This window comes from Dromiciops gliroides, chromosome 1, assembly GCF_019393635.1.
Source record: "Dromiciops gliroides isolate mDroGli1 chromosome 1, mDroGli1.pri, whole genome shotgun sequence".
Lineage (NCBI taxonomy): Eukaryota > Metazoa > Chordata > Mammalia > Microbiotheria > Microbiotheriidae > Dromiciops > Dromiciops gliroides.
In genome coordinates this window covers 601,320,545-601,343,511 of record NC_057861.1, presented here as the reverse complement: position 1 = coordinate 601,343,511, position 22,967 = coordinate 601,320,545, and the positions used below count along the sequence as shown (strand labels likewise).

At 50.8% G+C, this 22,967-nt stretch overlaps 2 protein-coding genes across 3 annotated transcripts; one reads left to right on the top strand and one right to left on the bottom strand.

Annotated features, from left to right (window-relative positions):
- The first annotated feature begins 1,246 nt into the window (after positions 1-1,246).
- On the top strand, positions 1,247-14,504 carry IL11RA (interleukin 11 receptor subunit alpha). Of its 2 annotated transcripts, none has more exons than XM_043968199.1 (13): positions 1,247-1,380; positions 4,807-4,906; positions 5,160-5,220; positions 5,469-5,647; positions 5,839-5,953; positions 6,166-6,198; positions 6,372-6,538; positions 10,375-10,538; positions 11,644-11,785; positions 11,930-12,085; positions 12,246-12,342; positions 12,745-12,827; positions 13,892-14,504. In XM_043968199.1, exons 2-13 carry the CDS (start codon positions 4,807-4,809, stop codon positions 13,906-13,908), a joined length of 1,314 nt encoding a protein of 437 aa, XP_043824134.1. In that variant the 5' UTR covers positions 1,247-1,380; the 3' UTR covers positions 13,909-14,504. The 2 variants fall into 2 exon arrangements, with proteins under 2 accessions (XP_043824134.1, XP_043824127.1); XM_043968192.1 differs by lacking the exon at positions 1,247-1,380 and adding an exon at positions 3,305-3,396.
- A 94-nt stretch (positions 14,505-14,598) lies between these two features.
- On the bottom strand, positions 14,599-22,268 carry LOC122752567 (the record flags this gene model as incomplete). Its single annotated transcript, XM_043999399.1, has 7 exons — positions 14,599-15,047; positions 15,160-15,292; positions 18,506-18,570; positions 18,846-19,031; positions 19,313-19,372; positions 19,596-19,663; positions 22,203-22,268. Coding segments are annotated over 7 exons (684 nt in total), but the record flags the coding sequence as incomplete, so codon positions are not given.
- Between the last annotated feature and the right edge of the window lie 699 nt (positions 22,269-22,967).

Below are 22,967 nucleotides of genomic sequence, written 5' to 3'. Positions count from 1 at the left end.
GGGGCTGTACTGAGGAAGAGATTATCTTTAAAGGGCCCTTTCAACTGTAAATCCTGTGATTTCTGGTCTTTCATTATTTCCACTATGCTATGAGCCCTTTCCAAGTCTTGGCTCTTGGCTCAGCTTCAGGAGCCAACTCAAGAACTCAAAACTTCAGGAAAGGAATTTCACCTCTCCTCCTTGGTTTCCTCATGTAAAATGAGTGCCTTGTGCTAAATCAGGGTTTCTTAATCTGGGGCCTGGATAGATTTCAGGGGGTCTGAACTTGGGGGGGTGGGTGGAATTACACTTAATTTCACTAACCTCTAACTGAAATTTAGCATTTGTGAATGTAAGCAAGAAAACCATTACTATGAGAAGGGGGTCCACAGACACCACTGGATTGCTGAAGTCTTTTCAGATCAAATGACAACTAGGGTCCCTTCCAGCTTTGGTATCCCAGGATGGATTTTAGGACCGATTCCCTCTGGCCCTACTTTGCCTCGTTTCTCTGAGGGATGCCCTTACATCTTATACCATAAAGTAGAGGGAGTGGGGGAAATAGGGATGTCATGAGAAGTTAAGGCCTTCCAGGGAGGGGGCACAAAGCACTTTTTTGGGGATTGGAGTTCTGGCGCCAATGAAATTGGGGGTACGTTATTGGAACTCCCCTTAAAATACCCTCTCCCTTGCAACGCGCATAAACTCACTTTGAGAGGGCCATCAGTCTGAACCTAGAAGAGCTGAATGAATGCTTCATTATCGAAATGCAGGTAGTCGCCAGCCCTCTCCCCCAGCCCTTCCATCAAATTATCCAGGACTGTGTCTTCTTTCTTACCCCTTTCCCTCATCAGCACTCGGGCACTTTCCACAGGTGGGGTGATCTAACATCCTATTGGGCCAGTTCGGTGCGGGGGAAGAATGGGGTCAGATAAGTCCCCTCACCCTTCCCATGTCTTCTAGTCAGGGGACATGCCTCCTGGCTAAGATCCAGGAATCCCAGCTCCTGGACCTCCGGAGTTCCAATTTTCCCTGTTTTTTTCAGTTTGGAATCTTGGCTTGCCAACCCTAAGTGACCCTTACTCAGCCTCTGACCACTCCCTTGACAGCCCCTTTCCCTTCTATAGTGTCAATGACCAGACTCCCGCCCTCCCTCCAGTCTGCTGCCCCTCCCGCTCCGGGGACAGGAAGTGTCCGGGCAAGGGTGGGGGCCTGGGCGGCGGCCGGTGATTGGCAGTACAGAACTCCAATGGGCCTCAGAACCCACCCCCTCACCCCCATTCCCTAACTCCGCCGGGACCCGAGGGCAAGAGCCGGCCCCGCTCTGCCCCGGGGGGCGGGGGGCCCGGAGGCTGTGGAGCAGAGGAGGGAGCGGGCGGGCTGGCGGCGCGGCCGCGTAAGGTGAGGACCAGTCTGGGGGGACGGGAGGCGGTGTAAATGCGGCCGCCCCCAGGGCCCAGTTGCGCCGCAGTTCCCTCCGCCGGGTGGAGGAGAGCCCGGGTGTGTTTGCTTGTGTCTCCCCAGCCCAGGGTAGAAAGTGTTTTCTGCGTTACAGTGTGTCTGTCTCCGCAGCCACCCCTAAGTCCCAGGCCCCCTTTGAATTTGGTCCGCATGTGTGAATGTCTTCTCGGTGTCTCCTTGTCCACTCTCTCTCTTCCTTTCTCCCGTGTCTCTGAGTTTGCGAATTAACATTTGAGAGATACTGGGGAAAGGCGAGAGGACTTTATGATGGGGAAAACGGGAAGCCTGGAACTCCAACTTGTGTGTGTTTGTGGGACTGGGGTGGGGGAGAGAAACGACGGGAGAGTATGTGCGAAGTACGTTATTTGTAGATGTCCCAGCTGGAGAATGTGCCAAAGCGGGTTAGTGTGTGAGCCTGTGTCCGCGTGTGTGTCCAGATGGGTGCGCCAAGGACATTTCCTGAAGTTGGACCCCCTCTCTCCACGTCCCCCTACCCCCTCTACTTTCCACGAGTAGGGAGAGAGAAAGACAGGGATGGATGAAGAGACCTGATGGAGAGAGAAAAGAGAGACAGGAAAGAGTGGAGGAAAGTGGAGAGAAACAGGGAGAAGGGAGTAGGGGGGCGAGAAAGCAGGGGAGGAAGAAGGAAGAGTAAACTAGGGAGGGAGGAAAGGAGGGGAGTTGGAGAGAGATTGGGAAGGTGGAGAGAAGTGAGAGGGGAGGGAGAAGGGCTTGAGCCAGGATTGTGAGGGGCCTGAAGAAGGGTTTGGAGGGCGGGCGGGTCTGCGACCAGCCAGAGTTTCCTGAGGGAGGAGTTTAGGGCTTGGATTATCAGCCAAACGCTAGAGCTCTCCCTCCATACTCTTTCCCCAGCCTCCAAGGCCTTTCCCCTTCCCTCTCATTCTCTGGGGAGCAGCCCTGCCCAGCTGTGGGGAAACATCTGGTGGAGTTGGAAGAGTGGAGAGAGGAAAGGGGGTGTGTGGGGGGAGTCTGTATCTCTTTGACTCTCTCCCTGATCTGCTCTATCTGCCTAAAAATGTTCAGTGCATGCCTCTATTTGTTTATGCTCATGTATGTGTGTGTACATGTCCGTGGACCTAACTGCTTATGTGTTTCTCTGTTGGTTGCACATCTGTGTGTGTCCTCCGAGTGCCAGGTTATCTATGAATGTATGTCTCTGCATATGTTTGTTTTGATGTAACCAAGTGCTTATCTGTATTGGTGTCTTGTCTATACCCATCTTTGTCTTTGTGTGTCTCCATGCATTTGTGTGAGTGCATGTCTTAGATGTTTTCATTTGTGCACGCCTGTGTGTGCCCTGCCCTCTCTGAATCCAGTGGTGACAATCCAACATCCCAGTTAAAAATTGGGTTCTTTTTGGGGGGAGAAGGAGAAGGGTGCTACAACATGTGAACTGTTACACTCCCCTTCTGCCTCTCAACATACACACATGCACACAGACACACACAGAGGACATAGACATGCATTGTTACACAAATGAACCCACCTATGTGGGCACACATAAAACCTCAATAAACCTTTACTAGATTTATTTGCAGAACCATTCCCAACACCTTTGTTTTGGGGGATGGGGGATAGAGAAAGAGGTAATGGGATGAAGAAGAGTAGACCTGAGGCTTCCTTTCCAGCCTGTAAGATAGGGGGAGGGGGGTGTCCTGGCAGTAGAAGAGGCCCATTCCTTAGCTCTGGCCTTACCCCTAGGGCTGGGGGTAGGGGGAAGGGGGAGGGAAGGGGGCCTGGCTGAGGGGCAGCCACATTCTGCCAGGGAATGGGGGGGGGAGAAGGGGGTGGGAATTGGAGGAGCCAGGCAAGGGGAAGTAGGGAGAGGGGGGCTGCCCTCAGAGCTCAGAGCTGAGAACAGCAGCAGAGCAGGAGCTGGCTGAGGGCTGGAGGGAGGAGGAAAGATCATGGACCCAGAGTGCTCCAGGAATTAAGGTAGGGGGGGATAAAAAACAGGGCTTGGGGGTGCAAAGTGAAGAAGCCCTGTACTTCACTCCTCGGGGAAGGTTATCTGCATCCACAGGCATCCAGACAAGTACATAGACATGTGTACAGACCCATGTAGGCAGACATGCATTTACATGTGTCCAGTGCCCTATGTCTGAGACTGGCCTTTCTTATAGCCCTTTCTCTGCTCTAACCTTCTTCCCCACTCATCTCTATCACCCTCCATTCGCTTTCCTGCAGTATCTCCCCATCCTACCTCCCTGTCTCCATTCCTCATCCCTTAAGGTGCCTCCCCTCCCCCCTCCCTCCCCCAATCACCCTTTTGTTTCTGGGCCTCTGGCAGCAGCAGCTGTTGCATCTGGATCTGATTAGTCCTTTACCTCCCCTACTTCTCCCTCCCTCTCCCTAAGCCTCTAAAGCTCCTTCCTAGGAATCCTGAAGAGAAGAAAAGAGGGGGTCAGGGCGTCTCAGCGCCTGTTCAGAGCTAGACTGTCTTCTCTTAGCCTGCTCTGCCCAGAGGAGGAGAGGATGAAGGACTCATCACACCGGCTTAAGTGGGGTTGGGGGTCAGAATATGGTCACACCCTGCTGCCCCTCCCGCTCCAGGGACAGGAAATGTCCTATCCCTGGACACACTGACCCATCCCAAGAGGCATTGTCGGGGGAGGGAAATGGGCAGGGAATGCTTGGGTCTCCAGATTTATTTCCCAAAGACAGCAATTTCCTAGGTTCAAGGGTTCAAACTTGGCCACCCCTTCCTAAGTGGGCCTGGCTATCTTCCGGGTCTAGGTATCTAGAGGAAAAGGGTTAATAGTGGAGCGGGGCCAAGCTTGGGGGGGGGAAGGGGGGGAAAGAGGGGGGAACTGTCTAAGCTGTGCCAAATTCTGAGCTAGCCCTGGTGCCAAGGGTTGTCAGGAGGAGGCGGGGGTCTGGCACAGACCCCAACGCCTCCAGCTTTTGTCCTCGGCCCTGAGCCCAGAACTGGGGCTCCTGGGGGCTGGGGTGGGAGTAGGAGCAGTGAGGAAGAGGGGGGTGGGACTCTGTATATACGACTCTGTCTCTGCGTGTGAGCATCTGTAGTATTATGAGCATCAATAGTGTGCATGCATATTGTGTTTGGTTTTTTTTTTATATATGTGTCATTGTGTGTACACCAGTTTCTAAGGATAAATCTATCCCCCTGCCCCAGAAAATGGAAGTCCCTCTCAGTTTTCTCCTTTGTGCCTTAGTTTACCTCCTGGGAAGAAAAGGCTCCCAGGGAGGGAGGCAAGGGGGAAGTAATGATGCTTGGGAGGAAATAGCATTCCTTCGGGAAAGAGGAGGGAAGGGAGGACATAGAGGAGTCTGGGGTCCCAGAGAGCCCCCTTGGTATGAGTCTGTACGTCATTCTCCTTCCAGATGAGCAGAAGTTGCTCTGGGCTGGGCAGGGTCCTGGTGATTGTGGCTGCAGCCCTAGTGTCTGTCTCCTCTGCTGGCCCTGAGGCCTGGGGTCCCCCAGGTGAGAAAACATGGCATAGACCAGGGCCCCCAACTACTGACCTTAGGGAGTTATCAGACCTTTGACTCAGGATGAAACCGGTATTCCCCCACTTGGGTTCCCCATGAGTGTGGCCCCATAACCTAAGAGCTGATGCCCAACTCCTGGATCCCTTGCAACTACTATCTCCTGATATGGGAGGGAATCAGGGGAGGTCTCAGGAGTCAGCATGGCGAAGCTTTCTCCTCAGACTTTATACCAACCCCACCCCCAGGGGTCCAGTACGGGCAGCTTGGAGACACCATTGTGCTTTTGTGTCCAGGAGTGACTCCCGGGTAAGTGTCTCGCCTTACTTCTCCAGCCTCCATCAGGGGACAAATGATGGGGTGGACTTTGTAGTCAGGAGCTGTGGGAGTGGGGTCTACTGGAGGGGAGATTGGCTTCTGCTCTTGACTTCTCCCTTGTCTGGCACTTAGCATAATGCTTGGCACACAGTAGGTGCTTAATGTTTATTGATTGTTCACTCCTCCAACTTCATCCTGCTCGTCTTCAACCCTTCTCCACCCACACCTTGCATCCTCAGGACGCTGGTTTCCTGGCACCGTGCTGATGGCCATGCAGTCCTGGGGACAGCAAGGTCAGAGTTAGGATTGCGACAGCGGGAATTGGTCCTGGAGCGGGTGAATAGTAAAGATGAGGGCACCTACATCTGTCAGCCCCAGGATGGGGGAAACAGAGGCTCTGTGACTCTCCAACTAGGCTGTGAGTGGTGTTTGGGGGCTGAGGGTTATTGGAATGACCTGGGGGAGAGCATGAATGATCCTGGTGGGGAGGGTGGAGTTGAGGGCACCCAGGAGGGACTGGAGATAGATGGGACCATAGCGAGGAAGAATTGTGGAATAGAGAAATTGGTGCCTTTCTGGCACCCCTCAGCTCCTAGGCTCTCCCCACAGACCCCCCATCTCGTCCCATGGTTTCCTGCCGGGCATCAGACTATGAGAATTTCTCCTGTTCCTGGAGTCCTAGCCGGGTCAGTGGCCTCCCAACACGATATGTTGCCTCCTACAGGTGTGTGAAGCAGGGATGAAAGGGAAATGGAATGGGCACAGGGGACATGGGGAAAAGGGAAAATTGGGGGTACATACTGGGGTAGCCCTGAGACCTCGTTATGAAGTGTCTACAGGTAGGGAAATGCCAACTGGGGGCCTAGAGGATTCCCCTTCCCCTGGCAGCCCAGAGGTATAACCCAGGCATCCCTTCTCTCCTTCCTCCTGCCACAGGAAGAAAATCATCCTTGGAACAGAAAGAGGAAGGTAAGAAGCTGTGATCCTTTCTTATGTCCAGGTGGACTCTTGGTGGAGAGGGGTGAAGTGGGCAGAGGGCTTCAGGAGGCTAAGCTCAGCTCTTGTGTGGGCTCCACTGCAGCATTAGGAATCCCCCAAGTTGGAAGTTCTGGTGCCCACTGTGCCCTCCCCCCAATGTCTAGGCCAGCGCTGTCTGCAGATCCCTGGCCATGCTTGCCGGAACTTCCTGGGGCTACCCGGTGTGTGGTCCATGGCTCTGAGTTCTGGAGCCAATATCGGATTAATGTGACTGAGGTGAACCCCCTGGGGGCCAATGCCCGCCTACTGGATGTGAGCATGCAGAGCATCTGTGAGTAAGCCCCTTCAATCATAAAACATCTGTGAATGATCCTCCCCCCCAGCGCTGACCTTCTTTCTACAAGAAAGCCTATCAGTACACAGAACATCCACCAATAACAGCCCCCCCCAATCCAATTGTGCTGATGTTATGTATGCCCACCCCACCAACCAGTTGTACATTGTAGAATGACTTCCTGTGAAATGGAGTGACCTCATGGGATTCTCTCAAGAATGGCCCTAAGAGGGCAGCTAGGTGGTGCAGTGGATAAGGTACCAGCCCTGGATTCAGGAGGACCTGAGTTCAAATCTGACCTCAGACACTTAACACTTACTAGCTGTGTGACCCTGAGCAAGTCACAACCCTCATTGCCCCACAAAAAATTAAAAAATTTAAAAAAAAATAATGGCCCTAAGAGAGGGATAGATTTTTGTTTTTGTTTTTGTTGTTGTTTTTTGGTGAGGCAATTAGGGTTAAGTGACTTGCCTAGGGTCACACAGCTAGTAATTGTTAAGTGTCTGAGGTCAGATTTGAACTCAGGTCCTCCTGAATCCAGGGCTGGTGCTCTATCCACTGTGCCACCTAGCTGCCCTGAGAGGGATAGATTTAAAGATGGCAGGGGTCATAGAGGCCATTGAGTCCAACCCCCTCATTTGACAGATGAGGAAACTGAGGCTTTGAGAAGTCAAGTGACTTTTTCTTGGGTCTGCTAGTAAGTAGCTGAAGCAGGATTTGAACTTAGGTCTTCCTAAGTCCAAGTCCAGCATTCTATCCACTGTGACACCTAGCTGTCTCAACCCTATCATCACACAAAGCATCCCATCTATGATCCCCTAAGATCTTCCACATTGACTTCCACATAACATTGCTCCCCCCTCCCCCGCTCAGTGTATCTGTGAATGACCCTCTCGATACTGTCCCCATAAAAAGACAGGTAGTACAGGCATACGAACCCAGTCACCATGCAGAAGGTCTGTGGGTGATCTCCCACAAACCCTTTTCCACATGGAGACTATATCAACACATTTCCACAAGGGACCCCTGGGATTCCTTCCTGCAAAAACTGAACCTACCAGCATAGAGTGTTTTTGGCTAACTCTCTAGTGACCTCCATATTAGCCTCCTGTGACACTTTAATCACCTATCCCCTTCCCACTGACTCCATCAGCACATAACATATTCTTTTTTTGGGGGGGGCAGGGAAGTAGGGGCTTAGTGACTTGCCTAGGGTCATACAGCTAGTGTCAAGTGTCTGAGGCCAGATTTGAACTCAGGTCCTCCTGAATCCAGGGCCAGTGCTTTATCCACTGTGGCACCTAGCTGCCCCAGGTCACTTTCTATGTCCCCAAGTTCTCTAGTTTCTTAGATTCTTCCTTTTCTTGAACCCTTACAAGATGGAAGGTTTCAAGGGGGAAGGGTTATGAAGAAATGAAAATGAATAAAATCAAACCACAAGCAAACCTCAAAGCAGGCTGAGTTATGGAGAACAGGGTTTGATCCTGTTATTCCTGACCATTGGGGGTCCTTCTTTGGTTCCTGGATAAAGAAGGAAAGAAACACTGTGATCCTCTATTATTTAAAAGCTCTCATTTATATGGGGCTTTCAGTTTTAAGTGCTTTCCTCAGCCCTGTGACATAGGTAATAAAGAGGATCATCATCCCCATTTTCCAGAGGAGAACACTTAGAATCACAGAGATTATGTGACCTAGCTACATAGTATGTGTCAGAGCTGGGAATCCAACCTAGATGTCCCGCTAACTCCAGGACTCTTGTGTTCTTACAAGTACATTGTTCTTCCCTATTCATCCAGTAGGTGTCGCTTCTCTGCCCACAGTGAGCTCAAGTTCCTTTACAGGCTACTTTTAGTCCCACCTCTCTGAACCTTCTCCCCTATCTAGCTCCACACTAGGCTTCACCTCTGCTCTGTAGCCTCCCTGACCACTATAGATCCTACCTTAGTTCCTGAATAAAGGAGGAAAGAAACAAGCACTTAAGTGCCTACCATGTGCCAGGCACTGTGCTAAATGCTTTAAAAATATTATTTCATTTGATCCTCACCACCACTGTGGGAATTAGGTATATTGTCCCCACTTTACAGGTGAGGAAACTGAGGCAGAACAGGGTTAAGTGACTTGCCCAGTTTCAAATAACTAGTATCTGAGGTCAGATTTGAATTCAGGTCTTCCTGACTCCAGGTCTGGCACTATAAACATTACCCCCCACCCCAGTTTTCTCTGTTAGGTTTTTCTCTCTTGTCTAGGCTTCATGCCTTTCCTTGGTTGACTTTCCACCTCTTTATCCACAGAACTTTGCACATCTCCTAGGGGTCTCTGACTCTGGCCCCTAACATTCTATCCTTATCACTGACCTGCTCTTCCTATCACTATTTTTTTATGAGGCAATCAGGGCTAAGTGACTTGCCCAGGGTCACACAGCTAGTGTCAAGTGCCTGAGGCTGGATTTGAACTCAGGTCCTCCTGAATCCAGGGCTGGTGCTCTATCCACTGCACCACCTAGCTGCCCCTCTTCCTATCACTATTACTGTGTTGTTGTTTTTTTTGCAAGCCCTTTCATGAGCTAGCCCTGCCATCTGGTGAAGCTTTAGTTTTCTCCCTTTTGTCCTAAGCTAGCACCATCACCTAATCTCCAAGGCAGTTTTTGACCTAAACACCATCATCCCAGTAGTGCATATTTTGTATGCTGCCCTCTCTCTTCAAGGATCAGAAGCATCCTTCCTGCCTCCTCTTCCAAAGCCCACACTGGCTTTGGGACCCCACAAAAAGCTGTTTTTAGCCTCTAGCTGTGCATTCATCTGCAGGACATTAATGGTGAATAGCAGAGGATCCCACACAGAGCCAGAAGGGACTCAAGAGACCATCCAGTTCCACCCTCTTATTCTCTACAAGAGAAACCAGCCCAGAGAAGCTGTGTAATTTGTCTACACAGATAGTAAGCAACCGAGGCAGAATTTGAAACCAGTTCTGACTCAACATTCAGCTTGCTTTCCACTGTCCCAGGTCCTGAACCCAGTGAGTGATGGTTTTGGTGATCGGTTCTACCTATTCCCTCAGGATTCCTTTCTTTCCTGTAGTCCAGTAGAGGGAGGTGAAATTCTTCCCCAGATCCCTTAATCACATTCCTATATTACATGATATCCTTCATTAAAGTCCTCCTATGATGCCTTTCATTGTCATAGAGAAGACCCCATATTCCCAAAGGCTGTCAGTGGAAAGAAAGCTTTTACCGGCAAGTGATTTTTTTAAGGTCATAACTTATGAGAGAATGGAGTCTCTCTAAGGCATTTTGAGGGTTTGGGATCTTTGTTGGTAGGTTAGGGTTAGGGTCAGGTGCAGTAGTATAGAAGGAGAAGAGGGACAAAGTCCTGGGGGAATACCTATTCTGTGCTCACACCAGGACATGACATTAAAAACACAGTAAAACTACAGATATACATATACACACATACATACGTATATATACATATATAATTCCCAACAAAGTAGAGAGCTATTGCCTCAATCCCCGAGCCCCTAAATATAGGCTTTACATGACAACGCCCCAATTACAGACCCTTCCACAGACAAGCTGACCTCTTTCTAGCACAACCGCCATTCCCAGTGTACTGATTATATCAGTTGACTATCTCTCAGTAACCCTACCACTGGTGACACCCCCGTCCCTACCTCTGCACGCTTCCTGGTGTGTCCTACCAAAACTTTCCTGAATTCCAGCTTCTGTCCATCTCTTGACTGTCTCTGATCTAGAGTCAGGGCAGAATTTAAGAGGCAGCAAGGAGAAGCTGCCCACTTCCACTGACCTTGAGTCCATCCCCCCTTCATGTTCCCAGTAAGACCAGACCCACCCCAGGGACTTCGAGTGGAACCGATTCCAGGGGCTCCCCGACGTCTCCTGGTCAGCTGGGCCTATCCAGACTCCTGGCCCCTCCAACCCCACTTTCTGCTCAAGTTCCGACTGCAATACCGCCCCGTGCGTCACCTGACCTGGTCCATGGTAAGGGAAAAGGTGGGACAGGAGGATTTAGCCCAGTCTGTGGTAAGGAGGACCTGGTGAAGGAATGGAATGGGGGCAAAAACACTTAAGCCTTTTCCATAGGATGGGTGCCCTCAAATCTAGGAGTCCCTATGGCTCAAGCTCCCTATCTTCTTATATCTGAACCTCATATCCCTATGGGCTCAGCCTGTCCTCTTGACTTGAGGTGTTACTGTGTGTGTGGTAGCATTCTGTCCAGGATGGACATTCATAGCCATCCCACCTGACTAACTCTCCATCTCCCAGCTCGCTCTGATTTTCTCCCCTTTGGAGTTAACAAGTAGACTGTGGCTTGCAGCTGCTACTGAATTAAAAAAAAATATTTTCTGGGCAAGTTAAGAGAAGACAAAGTTATCTGTCCCACCCATCTATACCCCAACATAGAATGACACCAAGAACAAATTAGGGGGTGTAGGTTTATAGGTCAATTAAGAAAAACCCTTACCAGGGAGTCAGAAGGCTGCCACATGGAATCTGAGCTGGACCAAGAATGTCCTGTGACATTCCTGGCCCAGTCACTTATCTCTGGGAATGTTTCTTCGTCTGTGAAATGAGGGGAGTAGAGACTCTCCAGAGGACCCTCGGACACACACATTATTTAGTCCCTTCCAACACTAACATTTGTGACTTCTGGGTTGTCCAGGTTCTGAGTTAATTTCAGATCTGGCCATAGCTTGCTCAATCAACCATTTTATGGGCCCTGGGTGAATTATCGGGGTCCATCCTAGAGCCCCAGGCCTTTGCTCTGTTCCATTCTGCCCGAGGGCCTTTTACCCCCAACTTTCAGTCCTCAGGATGGTCCCCCCACAATGATACTGGAGCAGGAAAAGAGGGGAAGGTATCTATGACTTTGCCTGGTGGTCCCCTACCTGCATCCTGCATCTCCACTCTTCCATCCATCCAGCCCAGGATTAGATGACCTCTGTGCAATTTTCAGACCTTCCAAGACCCATGCAATAGTCCGTCCCTAATATAGGGCAGAGTGCTCATTTCCCTGTGATCCCCCCAATGGAATGCTCCTGCCAAAGAACCCCATGCCCCCAGGTCCCTCCCTGTGACCCCGCAGGTAGAGCCGGCTGGGCTCGAGGAGGTCATCACCGATGCTGTGGCTGGACTGCCTCATGTTGTTCGAGTTAGTGCCCGAGACTTCCTTGACGCTGGCACTTGGAGTGACTGGAGTGAGGAGGCCTGGGGGACCCCGAGTCCTGGTAAGGGGAAGTGTTTGGGTGTGGGAGGATGGAAGGGAGGGAAGACCCGAGTCCTGCTTTAGGAGATCTGGAAAACAGCCCATTCCTGGGCTTGGCTTCCTGGATATAGACCCTGCCCTTCATAAGCTGCTCTTGCTCTCTTAGCACTGGCTGCCTTTGGCCCGAGCACCAGACCCAGCCAGAAGCCCGAGGAGATGCAGACACAGCCACAGGTGCAGGTGCAGGCACAGACCGAGATGAAGCCAGAGAGACGTGTTCTTCCGGGGCCTTCCCAGCAGCCTGACTCTCAGCCACTAATGGGTGAGTTGGCTGGCTGGGTGTGCCAGGGTGGTCACTGACAAACCCCAAAGACAGAGGCAGAGAATTGTGGGTGACTGCCCCAAATCTCCCTCAGGGCCTCCACCTGCTGAGGAGGTGGGGTCAAGCTGCTTCTCATGTGGCTTCTCCCTCCATCATCCAGACCACAGGGATCCCCTGGAGCAGGTGGCTGTGGTAGCATCTCTGGGTGTCTTCTCTTTTGTGGGGCTGGCAGCGGGGGCCCTCGCACTCCTACTCTGGTGAGTGACTCCAGCCCTGTCAATTTCCCATCCCCCCCCACCCCACCATCAATTGCCTCTCTCACCCTGATCTTATAGATCACTCAGCCTCAGACTCCCTTTGATGCCTCCCCTTCCCTTTACAGAGTATTCATTTATGGCATAGGTGAAGGAGCACTTAGTCTGGAGTCAGGAGACCTGGGTTCAAATCACATACTGAGCCTCGGTTTCTTAGTTGTAAGACGAAGGGTCAGGTCCTTCTGGCTCTTAATATATGATTAAATGATGGGCTCTTAGAGGTCATCTCTAGACCAACCTCCTCATTTCCTATATAAGACTGTTGAGACCCACTGACCCCTGTGGAGGGCTGAGATATCCTTTCTGGGCTCAGGGGAAAGGTTGTTCACTCTAAGCTCACCACAGGCTGAGGCTGAGAGGAAACAGAAAAGGGGCTGCCCCAAAGCCTGGATTCTTGGCTCCTATGGTGCAAGTGAAGACCATGCCTGGTGAGTGCCTTGGGAGGAGAGGTGGTTTTCAAAGGTGGGAAAGCTGAGGGAACTTCCTCCTGCACCCCACCCCCTCCCCATACATGCATCCTTCTGACCACCTGAGACTCACTTCCTTTCTCCCTAATGATCTTGTGACTCATCATTCATTCTCCTTATCATATCTACCCTATTCCAGTCTTTCCCCTGAGGCCTCAGTCCTGAGTTCCAATCCTTACAAGGAAATCTCACTCAGCCCCTCCCTATCTGGCCCTTTTTCCAGAAACACGGCCCTGGGGATGGGTCTACCCTCTCTAACTAGGTTTCCAATTCCCATGATTTGGGGGGCTAGAGAATAAGGCCATAAATATCTCCACTCTCCAAGCCCATCCCCTTTCTAGATCTCAACCCTGGTGCCCTTAACATCTCTGTTGTCTCAGCTTTTAGTTGGGCTTCCTACTCTCCTATGGGGGATGGGGAGGGAGGGAAAGGGGGGAAGAGACCCCTCAAGGTCTTTCCTGTGACCAGACAAGTACCTTTAGAATTCTGTGCAGCCAGATGGGCTGTAGCCAGCACAGACAGAATGGATAGGGTCTGCCCTCAGGTTCTCCCAATACTTTGGTTTTTGAACTCCACAAGATGGGACTGTGTGATCTGGGGCAAGTATATGGTTCAGATTGTCAGAGGCTGGGAAAGGGCAAGGTCAATGTGAGTTGGAGCAGTCAGGAAAGATTACTGGAGAACTTGAAGCAAGACCTTGTGGGACTGGTAAGATTTGGAAAGGTGAAGAGGAATAGGAAAAAGGTTTCCCTTTTAAGAGAATATTGCGAGGGGGCAGAGAGGGGAGGCTAGGAGCAGGAAATACATATAGGGGAGAGGAAGAGACAGGACCTGAGACCTTGGGGGGGGTCGGGGGGGGGGAAGAAAAATACTTAGCTCCCCTCCCTGTCTCTTCCAGCTTGGGTCTTCATCTGGAACATTTAAGATGGTTTCCTCTGGGAATGTGATCAGGGAGTCCAAAGATAGGCCAAGGGTGCCTTCTGAGACCCTTCCTCAACTCGCTTCCCTTTTCTGCTTCCTCACAGTGGCTCAGATCCTGTAGTGAACCTTGAAGGATCCTCATTCCTAGTAGGATCTTTACGGTCAGCAGCAGTGTGGAAAAGGCAGCTGGAGTTTCTGGAAGGACAGTTGACCCCCGCCTCCAACTCCACTGTCTTGAGGGGCTATTGTTTATGGTCCATTTTTGTGGGACTCACCAGTATCCCTAATATTTGCTATTCAATGAGTGGGTGAACAACTCCTTAGTCATGGGGCTTGTGCACCATCCTCCCTTTCTCACCCCAACCCTGGCTCTGAGTAAGGGGAACAGACTTCCCTCCCAAAAATCTGGGCCCATAAGGGAAATTACACACCTGAGTCAGGGTGACGTGTGTTTGTATCTATGTACGTGTGGGAAATGTCTGTGTGTGTGTTTGCGTGTCTATGTGTAGGACACCCGATATGAATCTGGTGGCTAGCATGGGCTTTCTGAAGACTACACACCTGTGGCTGATTAGACACATACCTGTATAAGTCTCCTAACTCTGGGTTTGTATATGGCCACCAGTGCATGTTGGTGGGAAAGGGAGCCTGGAGGAGGATAGGGCATCTTTTGCCTTGTATCTATGTGAATAAAGGGGAATCAGGAGTTCTTTGTCATTTCCTCTGTATAAATGCTTCTAAAGGAGAAGGGAAGATAACCTGAAGGTGTTGGCGCCCCTGGAGAAAGTTATTCCTATTTTTTCCCCCAGTCTCATCCCTGATATTTTGAGCTACCAGAGGCTTCTGTCGGCTCATCTTTATTAGGGGAAGAGAGTTACCTGAAGGCAGTGGGTAGAGGGCTTGCTTTCTAGCACGTCTGGTCCACAGGGGCTGAATTCCTGGTTCCTGTGAAGAGCTCAGCCATAGCCTCCACTTGCTCTCTCCCCACCATGGGTCTCTAAGGAAATGACTGACCCTCCACCCCAGGGGGTTAGGCAATATATGGGGTTGGGTTTTTAAGGAAAAAGACCTGAACTGAAATCCATCAGTCCTCACAGGAGACTGGAGGAAATGGAGTGGGGTTGGGGAGTTAGGGAGTTGGGTTGAGCCTGGGCCTAGGACCATGATTCTTCTGCCTCATCTTGTTTCGGGACAACCCACCGAGCAAGGGAACGGTTCTTTGGGTGAACACAAACAGGTCGTCCGTGATTTCGGTGCAGCCTGAGGGGACAGGATAAGGGATTAGTTGGGAGAGACAGGGGAGGTCAAGGAGGGGACTGAGTGATGAGTCTTAAAGGTGGAGGTCAGAGGTCAGAATCTGATTTGGACTCACACATAAGCCTGTATATGACAGTCGCCATTGGCCTCTTGTAGTTCTACCTTGAAGACATTCCGAAGTAGTTTACTGGGGAGATTCCTTCGATACACTTGGGTGCAGCATGAAATGCTGGGGTCTAGGGGTAATGCTGAGGGAGGTAAAGCAAGAATAGAAATGTGCTCAGAGTGATCTTAGGGGGCTGGAGGCCTCAAACCCAAGCATCTGTGTTCCTCCAGTCTAACAGTGTGAGGACCCCACGAGTCTGAGGGACCTCTTCCTACAATCTAGCAGGAAAAGACTTCAGCTCGATAACCTAAAAGAAAACTTGACAACCTAACCCCCTCCCCCCCAACCCCAAGAGAACTACACCCTCCCAGATCCTCATCTCACCTTCCTGGGCTGAAGTTGAGTAGCAGCAGCAGGGTCAGAGTTAGGGTTAGCTTCATCCCTTTCATACTGCTTCTAGTGAGTTTAGGCTGTGTAGGGAACCTCTGAAAACACTTTGTGGGGCCCAGCCTTTTAACTGGGACAGGTTTGAGGGAGGCGTGGAGTTCCCCTGTCACTAAAGTCTGACTGAAGAGGGTATTCTTGGAGGCTCCACCCTCTCCTCTGGGTTGGGGTGTGGAAGTTCTGTTTCATTCCCTAAGATACTTCTTTACCACCCCTTTCGTGGTGGGGTGGGGAGGGGGGCCCTCAGGCATCAGATGAGTCAAGGGCAGGTGGGACTGAGGTTCTTTACTTTATGGTCCTGTGACCAAACATAACTTCTCAGGACTAGTCACCTGGTAGTCCATTTCTCCCCTCCCTATTCCTTCAAGGCTAAGGCCATTGCATGATGATGATCTTCAAAGGTCATTGTGACCTGTTTTCATATAGTATTGTTCCTCCAGAAGTTTACATCTCTAGTCTGAGGCCCCATCCTTATGTCCCTCTGTGCATATTCCTTGCCTAACTTGAGATGCTCCCCTTTAGTGAGCACTTCCCAGTGCTTCTCTGGGGTTAGGAGAACCAGAGACCTTTTATTCCTGGACCTGTTGCTAAGTTTTCTGGGCAAAACATTCCTCCCATGGCCTGAGCCACTTCCAGCTTCTTCCCAGATTACTGGATTTCTCTTGTTTCTTTATTCCCTGATGGGAGGATAGCCTGTGATTGAACACAATGGGGAGGGATTCCTACAGTCACAGTGACATTGTTACACACTCATGATCACTGTCATATTCATCAGTAGATTCAAAACCACATTGAGTCACATGAAGTGCCAGTCACTCACACGCTTATATTCATGAGCCCCTATCAGAAGACGCTCTGATGGGAAATAGCTGGTGCATAAGTGGATGCAAACTGAGGCTGAGAACAGATCTGGCAGATCTTTCCCTTCTCCCACTCTTTATTTCTTGCCCCAGCTTGTTCCTCTTATCAGGAAAATGACTTATCATAGTAATTTATTATAATAATTAGACATAAACTTGAGCTAATTCCCATCCTTTCCCACAATGGGAAGAGAGAGGTTACAGACTTTAGAATTCCACCTCAAAGATTATTTTCTGGAGGATTGAATATGGTGGTCCTTTTGCCTTGTCCCTGCTTTCCAACTCTACCCTCTCCTCCAATAATAGATGTCCCAAGATCCCCAAGATGGGGAAACATAGCTGAACATGGTCTGTAGATTCCCCAAGTTGGAGGGCTGTGAAGTTTAAGGGAGACAATGGATGACATTGATCTTCAGTGAGGTAACTTTGAGGGAGCCCTTTCCTGGAATTGGGGTAAGGGCAGCAGTGATCTAAGCCCTTGGAGTGTCTGACTTGACATCCTGGGGACACCTGAGTGGGAAGGGCTTCTTGATATAGCAAAGAGGGTGGATTCAAGAAGAGATAAGCGTCAGGTTGATGCCAGGTTTAATCACTGAAGCACGAACACCACCTGAGGAAAACCTGAGCTTTGTCGGGTCCCTGGAACGTCAGCTTAACAAGGAGTTAGGAGGTTCCTAAAAGCTCTTTGGACCCGCAAACCTGACCCTAGTCACGACCTTTCATGAGGACACAAAACCTATAGCTCAGGAGCTCAAGTACAACTCATATTCTTTTTTTTTTTCTTTTTTCTTTTTGGTGAGGCAATGAGGGCTAAGTGACTTGCCCGGGGTCATACACTAGTCAGCATCAAGTGTCTGAGGCTGGTTTTGAACTTAGGTCCCTCCTGAATCCAGGGCCAGTGCTTATCCACTGTGCCACCTAGCTGTCTCCCCTAGATTCATTTCTTTTTCTTTCTTTCTTTTTTTTTTTAGTGAGGCAATTGGGGTTAAGTGACTTGCCCAGGGTCACACAGCTAGTAAGTGTTAAGTGTCTGAGGTCGGATTTGAACTCAGGTACTCCTGAATCCAGGGCCTGTGCTTTATCCACTGCGCCACCTAGCCACCCCTAGATTCATTTCTAATGAGGAATGGTTGATGACTTGAGAATGTTTAACTTGAAAAAGAAAACAGATAAACATTTTAAGAGCTTGGGAAGGGGGACACAGAATTAGATTTTGTGTAGTTTGGGCAAATGGGTGAAAGTTAAAAGTAGATTTCTGCTCCACAAATTCCTAACAATGACAGCTTTTGAGAAAGTGAAATATATTTCTTCCTGATATTTCTCATCGATGTTGATTAAAAGGATAGTAACATCAGGACATATAGAAATTCGTGTCTTAGGTAAGACCTCTAAGGTTTCAATTCTGTCTATATCTGGGGGTCAATTTAATGACCAGCTGTATAGGGCATTGGATGAGGATAGCTAAGGTAGGATAGTGCACCCTGGCACCTTGGGTGGGTTGAGATCGTCATTAAGGCCAGAAACCTGGATTTCAAAGTAGTCTGGATTCGAACTTTAAACAATTAAGAACATGTATTTTGTAAGTTTTGTGTACTTCGATGTGTTCATCTGTTTTTACTTCAGCTTATTAGTAATGGTCGCTTTAAGAAAACAACAAACAAACAAAACAAAAAACACCACCAACAAACTTTAAACCAAAATAGTTTTCAGGAAATGAGTAGAAAAAAGGTTGGTTCGCTCCTTGTGGCCATGCTGGTAGTGGTTGCAAATTGCCTATACCGGGGCTACTAGAGAATGAATAGAAATGTGTGGCACCAGTACGTTGTAGACGTGTTTCATTCCTCCACACTTTATAGAATAGAGGATTTAGAACTGGAAGGTCCCCTTAAAGACCGTCTAGTTCAACCTCCTCATTTTATGATGAAGAACTGAGGCCGAAAGAGTTCCTCACTCGGGGATTCCATGACATTGGCTATTTGCTAACGGAAGTCCCTGATGCTGGTTCACAGATGGGGTATTTCTGATGAATGTCACTCATGGGTCACTGGTACTAACTGGGGAATCACTGAGGAGGGCGATCGGTGATACTGATCGGTGACCCCTTAATGGGGCATTCCTGATATTGAGGAGGGGTCCCTGATGAGGTCAATGATATTGATATGAGGGGGAGGGGGGACTGCTGCGGCTCGAAAAGGTAGGAGAAGCGTTAAGGAAGAAGGGTAACGACCCTCCCAACCCCCCAGCCTTCCCCTTGGGGTAAGGGAAGCGTAAGCCCCAAACCCAGTTCGCACACATTGTAGTTCCCTTCCTCTTCCCTCCCCCCACCCGGTAGCGGCAGCGGCAGCGGCAGAGACTGGCTGGCAGAGTCAGGAGCCAGGTTAAATGCTTTACTCCACGGCACTGCTGGGAAGCGGCTGGGCCCCGGCGCCATAGACTGATGCTTGTTGGGTCCCCCGGGGCGGCACTGCCGGACGGCGGGGACTGCTTCGCCTGGAGGGGTGGGGGCCCAAGCCCCTGGATAGGCAGCTCACTAGGCGGGGAAGGGGTTCCAGCTTCTGCCCCTGTGGGGGTGCTGCGCTGTGGAGGGTTCATTGGCAATGCTCCAGAGGCCTGAGCTGGAGGGGGACTGGGGGCGGGCTAGTGAGGGAGCGGGAGGCGGGGGGGGGGCCCGGGAGGCGGGGCGCAGGTCACATTCCGCCCTCCTCCCTCTATCGCCACCCCAACGGGTTCTGAAGCTTAGGAGAAAATGAGGCAGCAAAGCCACGCCAGAGATGGAGCCGAAATTGCAACCCCAAGGAGTCCTCAACTCTGGGAACGCCCCTCACCCCCTTTCCAAGACTTTTCAGACCCCACCTCACCTCTTTTCCCTTCGCCACATCCGCAACCAAGGGAAGAAGTAAAAACAGCCCCAATAGATCCTAAAGAAAAGGAAGCCAAGTGGGGAGAGGAAGGGATGGGGGAGGGGTGGGAAGGCCCAGCCTCTCGACCCTTAAGGTGCTCTTATCACCCCACCTACCATTTCTCATCACTTGGTGTCACAGTCCAAAATCCCTCCCCACCTCTTTTATTTCTCATGCCCCTCTCCCCACTATTACCTCCCTCCGCTGCCGCCGCCCCATTTGCCCGATTTCCCCAACTCACTCCTCTTCTGCTCCAGCGCCACTTCGTATCTCTTCAAGCCCGGCATGTCCTCGGCTCCAGCCGTAATCCTAAGGATGTGAACATCGTTGGATGGGGCCTTTGGGGGTCTTAAGGCCCTTAGCGTCCCCCCACCCTTTTCTTCTTCCTTTCCCCTCCCCGCCTTTTCTATGAATCGGACCCACACTTCACTGAGGTCCAACCAGCCAGTTGCCCTGAAGTAGAAGAGAAGGAGGGTCCTCTGTTGGGGCCCCACCGGCACCTCCCCACCTCCCTCCTCAGACGCCTCTGGCGGGATCTCAATTAGGTAGAAGAGAGAGGCCCCGGAGAGAGGAGGTGCCCAGGGCGAGAGGAAGCTATTGTAGGTGGTTCCAAGCAGCTAAGCCTGGGTGAAGAAGCGTCTCTGTAACTCTAGTCTCCAGGAGAGATCCTTGCCAGGACTGCGTCCTACCCATCAGCACCCCAAATCCCCCTCAAAAAATGGTCCTATGAGGAGATGAGGACTATGAGGTAGTGAGGAGAGGGGTTGACAGACAGTGAAAGGATTAGACTGAGAGACAATCAGGGAATGGGGTTTGATAGAGAGGGAGGGTGAAAATGAGGAGGATGGGGAAAGACAGCTAAAGGGATGAGGATGAGGGGTGTCGACATAATGGAGGCTACTTGGACAATGAAGGGCCCAAAGTGATGAACAATGATAAGGGAGAAGGGACACGTGAGGTAATGGGAGATTAATATGAGGGGATGGACAGGGAGAGGTGGACATGAGAGAAGGGAGGGAAAATGGACTGAGGCATAATGAGAAGGCATTTTCAGATTTTCAGAGGTTATGGACTGAGAGGGAGGAAAAGTTAGAGGTAGCCAGAAGATGAAGACTGAAAAATGACGAGGGTCCATACAGTTAAAGACAATGAAAGGGCAGGACCTAACGAGAGGAGAGGAGGATGAGGTACAATAACCAGGACTGGAACTGAGAGGCAGGGAGGGGGTGAAGATTGAGGGATACTGAGAGGAATAGGAGCTGGGGCCCAGATAATGATGAGGGAGAGCAGGGGATGAGAGATAGGAGGTGAGGTGATGTATATGGAAGGGAAAATTAAGTGGCATAGGACAATACGGTGGACCCAAGTGAAAGGGTATGGAATAGGTAAGTGAGAGAGGTGGGATGGTGAGGGATATATAGGCTTGAGCAATTAAGATGAATGTGCGCCACGGTGGCAGAAGGAGTGAGTGGGAATGGGACAAGGAAGGGAGCCTCAAGGACAGTGAGAGGGAAGAGGGTGCTATAGAATGAGGAGGGGGGAGGAATGAAGGAGAGGGTGCTGTGAAGTTTGAGGGACAGGGGGACTACAAAGGGTGGAGATGGCGGGTGAATGAATGGGTTGAGAAAGTATGGGTGAGGAAGATGGCGACATTAGGGTGAATGAGAGCGTAAATGGGAGTAAGGGGTATAAGATGAGGGCAGCTGGGATATGAGGGGTAAGGGAAGCTATGCTGGGGGAAGTGAGGTAAGATGGCGAGGGAAGAGGAGGGTAAAGAGGACCGTTGATAATGGAGCTGAGTGAGTTGGGTGAGGGTGAAGGGGGAAAAAAGTGAAAGGTGGTTGGGATGAGGAACAAGGTGGGGAGTTGAGGAACAAGAAATGAAGGGGATAAACGAGTAGGGGGATGAGGTGTGAAGGAATTGGGAGTAAGAGGAAAAGGATAATGGAGGTTTGGAGTGAGAGGACTTGGGATGATGAGATGGGAATGATGGGTGGTTAGGAGGGGACCAAGAAGGATAAGGATTGAGGAATGATGGAGAAAGGGAAATGAATGGGAAATGAAGAGTGAAGGATGGAATGAGTGAGGTGAATGGGGGATAAGTGGGATGGATGGTAGAGATGAAGAATAAGGGGGGGTGCTAGGAATTAGGAGGGGGATAAGGAGTGAAGACACAGGAGTGAGGAGAATAGAGGATGAGGAGTGAGGGGGATGATAGAAGATAGGGAGTTAGGGAAGGTGATGGGAGGATTATGAATGAAGGGGATAAGAAGTGAGGGGCACAGAAATAAGGAGAAAGGGAATGAGAAGGTTGGGATGGGGATGAGACTGGAAGTGGGGGGATGGAAAGATTTGCTGAGTAAGGGGTCTTCGGTGATGAAGGAATGATGGGAGAATTAGGAATGAGGGGAATGGGGATGATGAGGAGAGGGTTATGGGAAGATAAGGAGTGAGGTGGGATGGAGGATGGGGTAATGTGAGTATTGAGGGGGCTGATGGAAAGCAAAACGAAGGGAATGGATAAGATAAAGGTAATGGCTAATGGAGAACATGAACAGTGAGGTGTGGAAAAGATAGGGGATGAAAAATGAGGGGGGGAGAGGAGATTGAGCAGTGAGGGGGGATGGTGGATGAATGGGGGTGATGGGGAAGATGATCAGCGAGAGGGATGATGGGAGATGAGCAGTGAAGGGGTGGGAATGAAAAGGATGAGCAGCTACAAGGAAGATGGGGGATGGGCATTGAATGGGGGTGATCGGAGGATTAAGAGGGAGGGGGATGAGTGGGGTGACGAACGTAAGGCTCGGGCTAGAGGGCGAGGGTAGGGATGGGGGAGGAGGGGAATCACCTGGGAGGAGGGGCCTGAGGGCCTGCGCAGCAGCCTGAGCTCCCTCCCTCCCTGGTTTCGCCCTAGAGACCGTTACAGGGTGACGGCGACGTCACAGGGGCTGGCTGTCTAGCAGAGAGGGCGGGGCCTGTTTGACACTCACCGGGGGTGGGTCTCTCCGTTTTCACGTGGGCGAGCCGGGGCTTCCAAAGCAGTGCCCACTGCGTCTCAGGGGGACCAGGAGTGTTTGAGTGTGTGTGTCACTCCAATTTCCTGCAGGCAGTGCAGCGGGGGTGGGGGGGTGGGGAAGAGAAGGAGGAGGTGCTATTAACAGAAGGCATGGGGCGCAGTGGTTCCAAGAAACAGAAATCTCCCAGTTATGGGACAAGATGCTTTGGGGATCAGGGAGAGTTAGACCCAGGAAATTAAGACTTCCTTAATCTTTTGTTCTCGGCGTTATAAGGAAGGCTCAGGCCCTTAGCCCTAGGGAAGGATACCGAAAGGGTCAATGCATATGTGAGGGGAGGGGGAAGAGGGAAAATGGTCTTTGCCAGAGTTGGGAAAAGGACCCACGCAAGGCATCTTGCTAGCATCACGTGTATCTCTCTGTCCCTGCCTTTCCTCCCTCAGTCACCTCCGCCTTCCGGCACAAAGCTCTACCCGCCCACCTTGCTACCTAGGGATATTCTAAGGGTTGGGTTTTTGTTGTTGTTTGTTTTTTTTGGTGAGGCAATTATGGGTTAAACGACTTGCCCAGGGTCCACAGCTAGTAAGTGATCAAGTGTC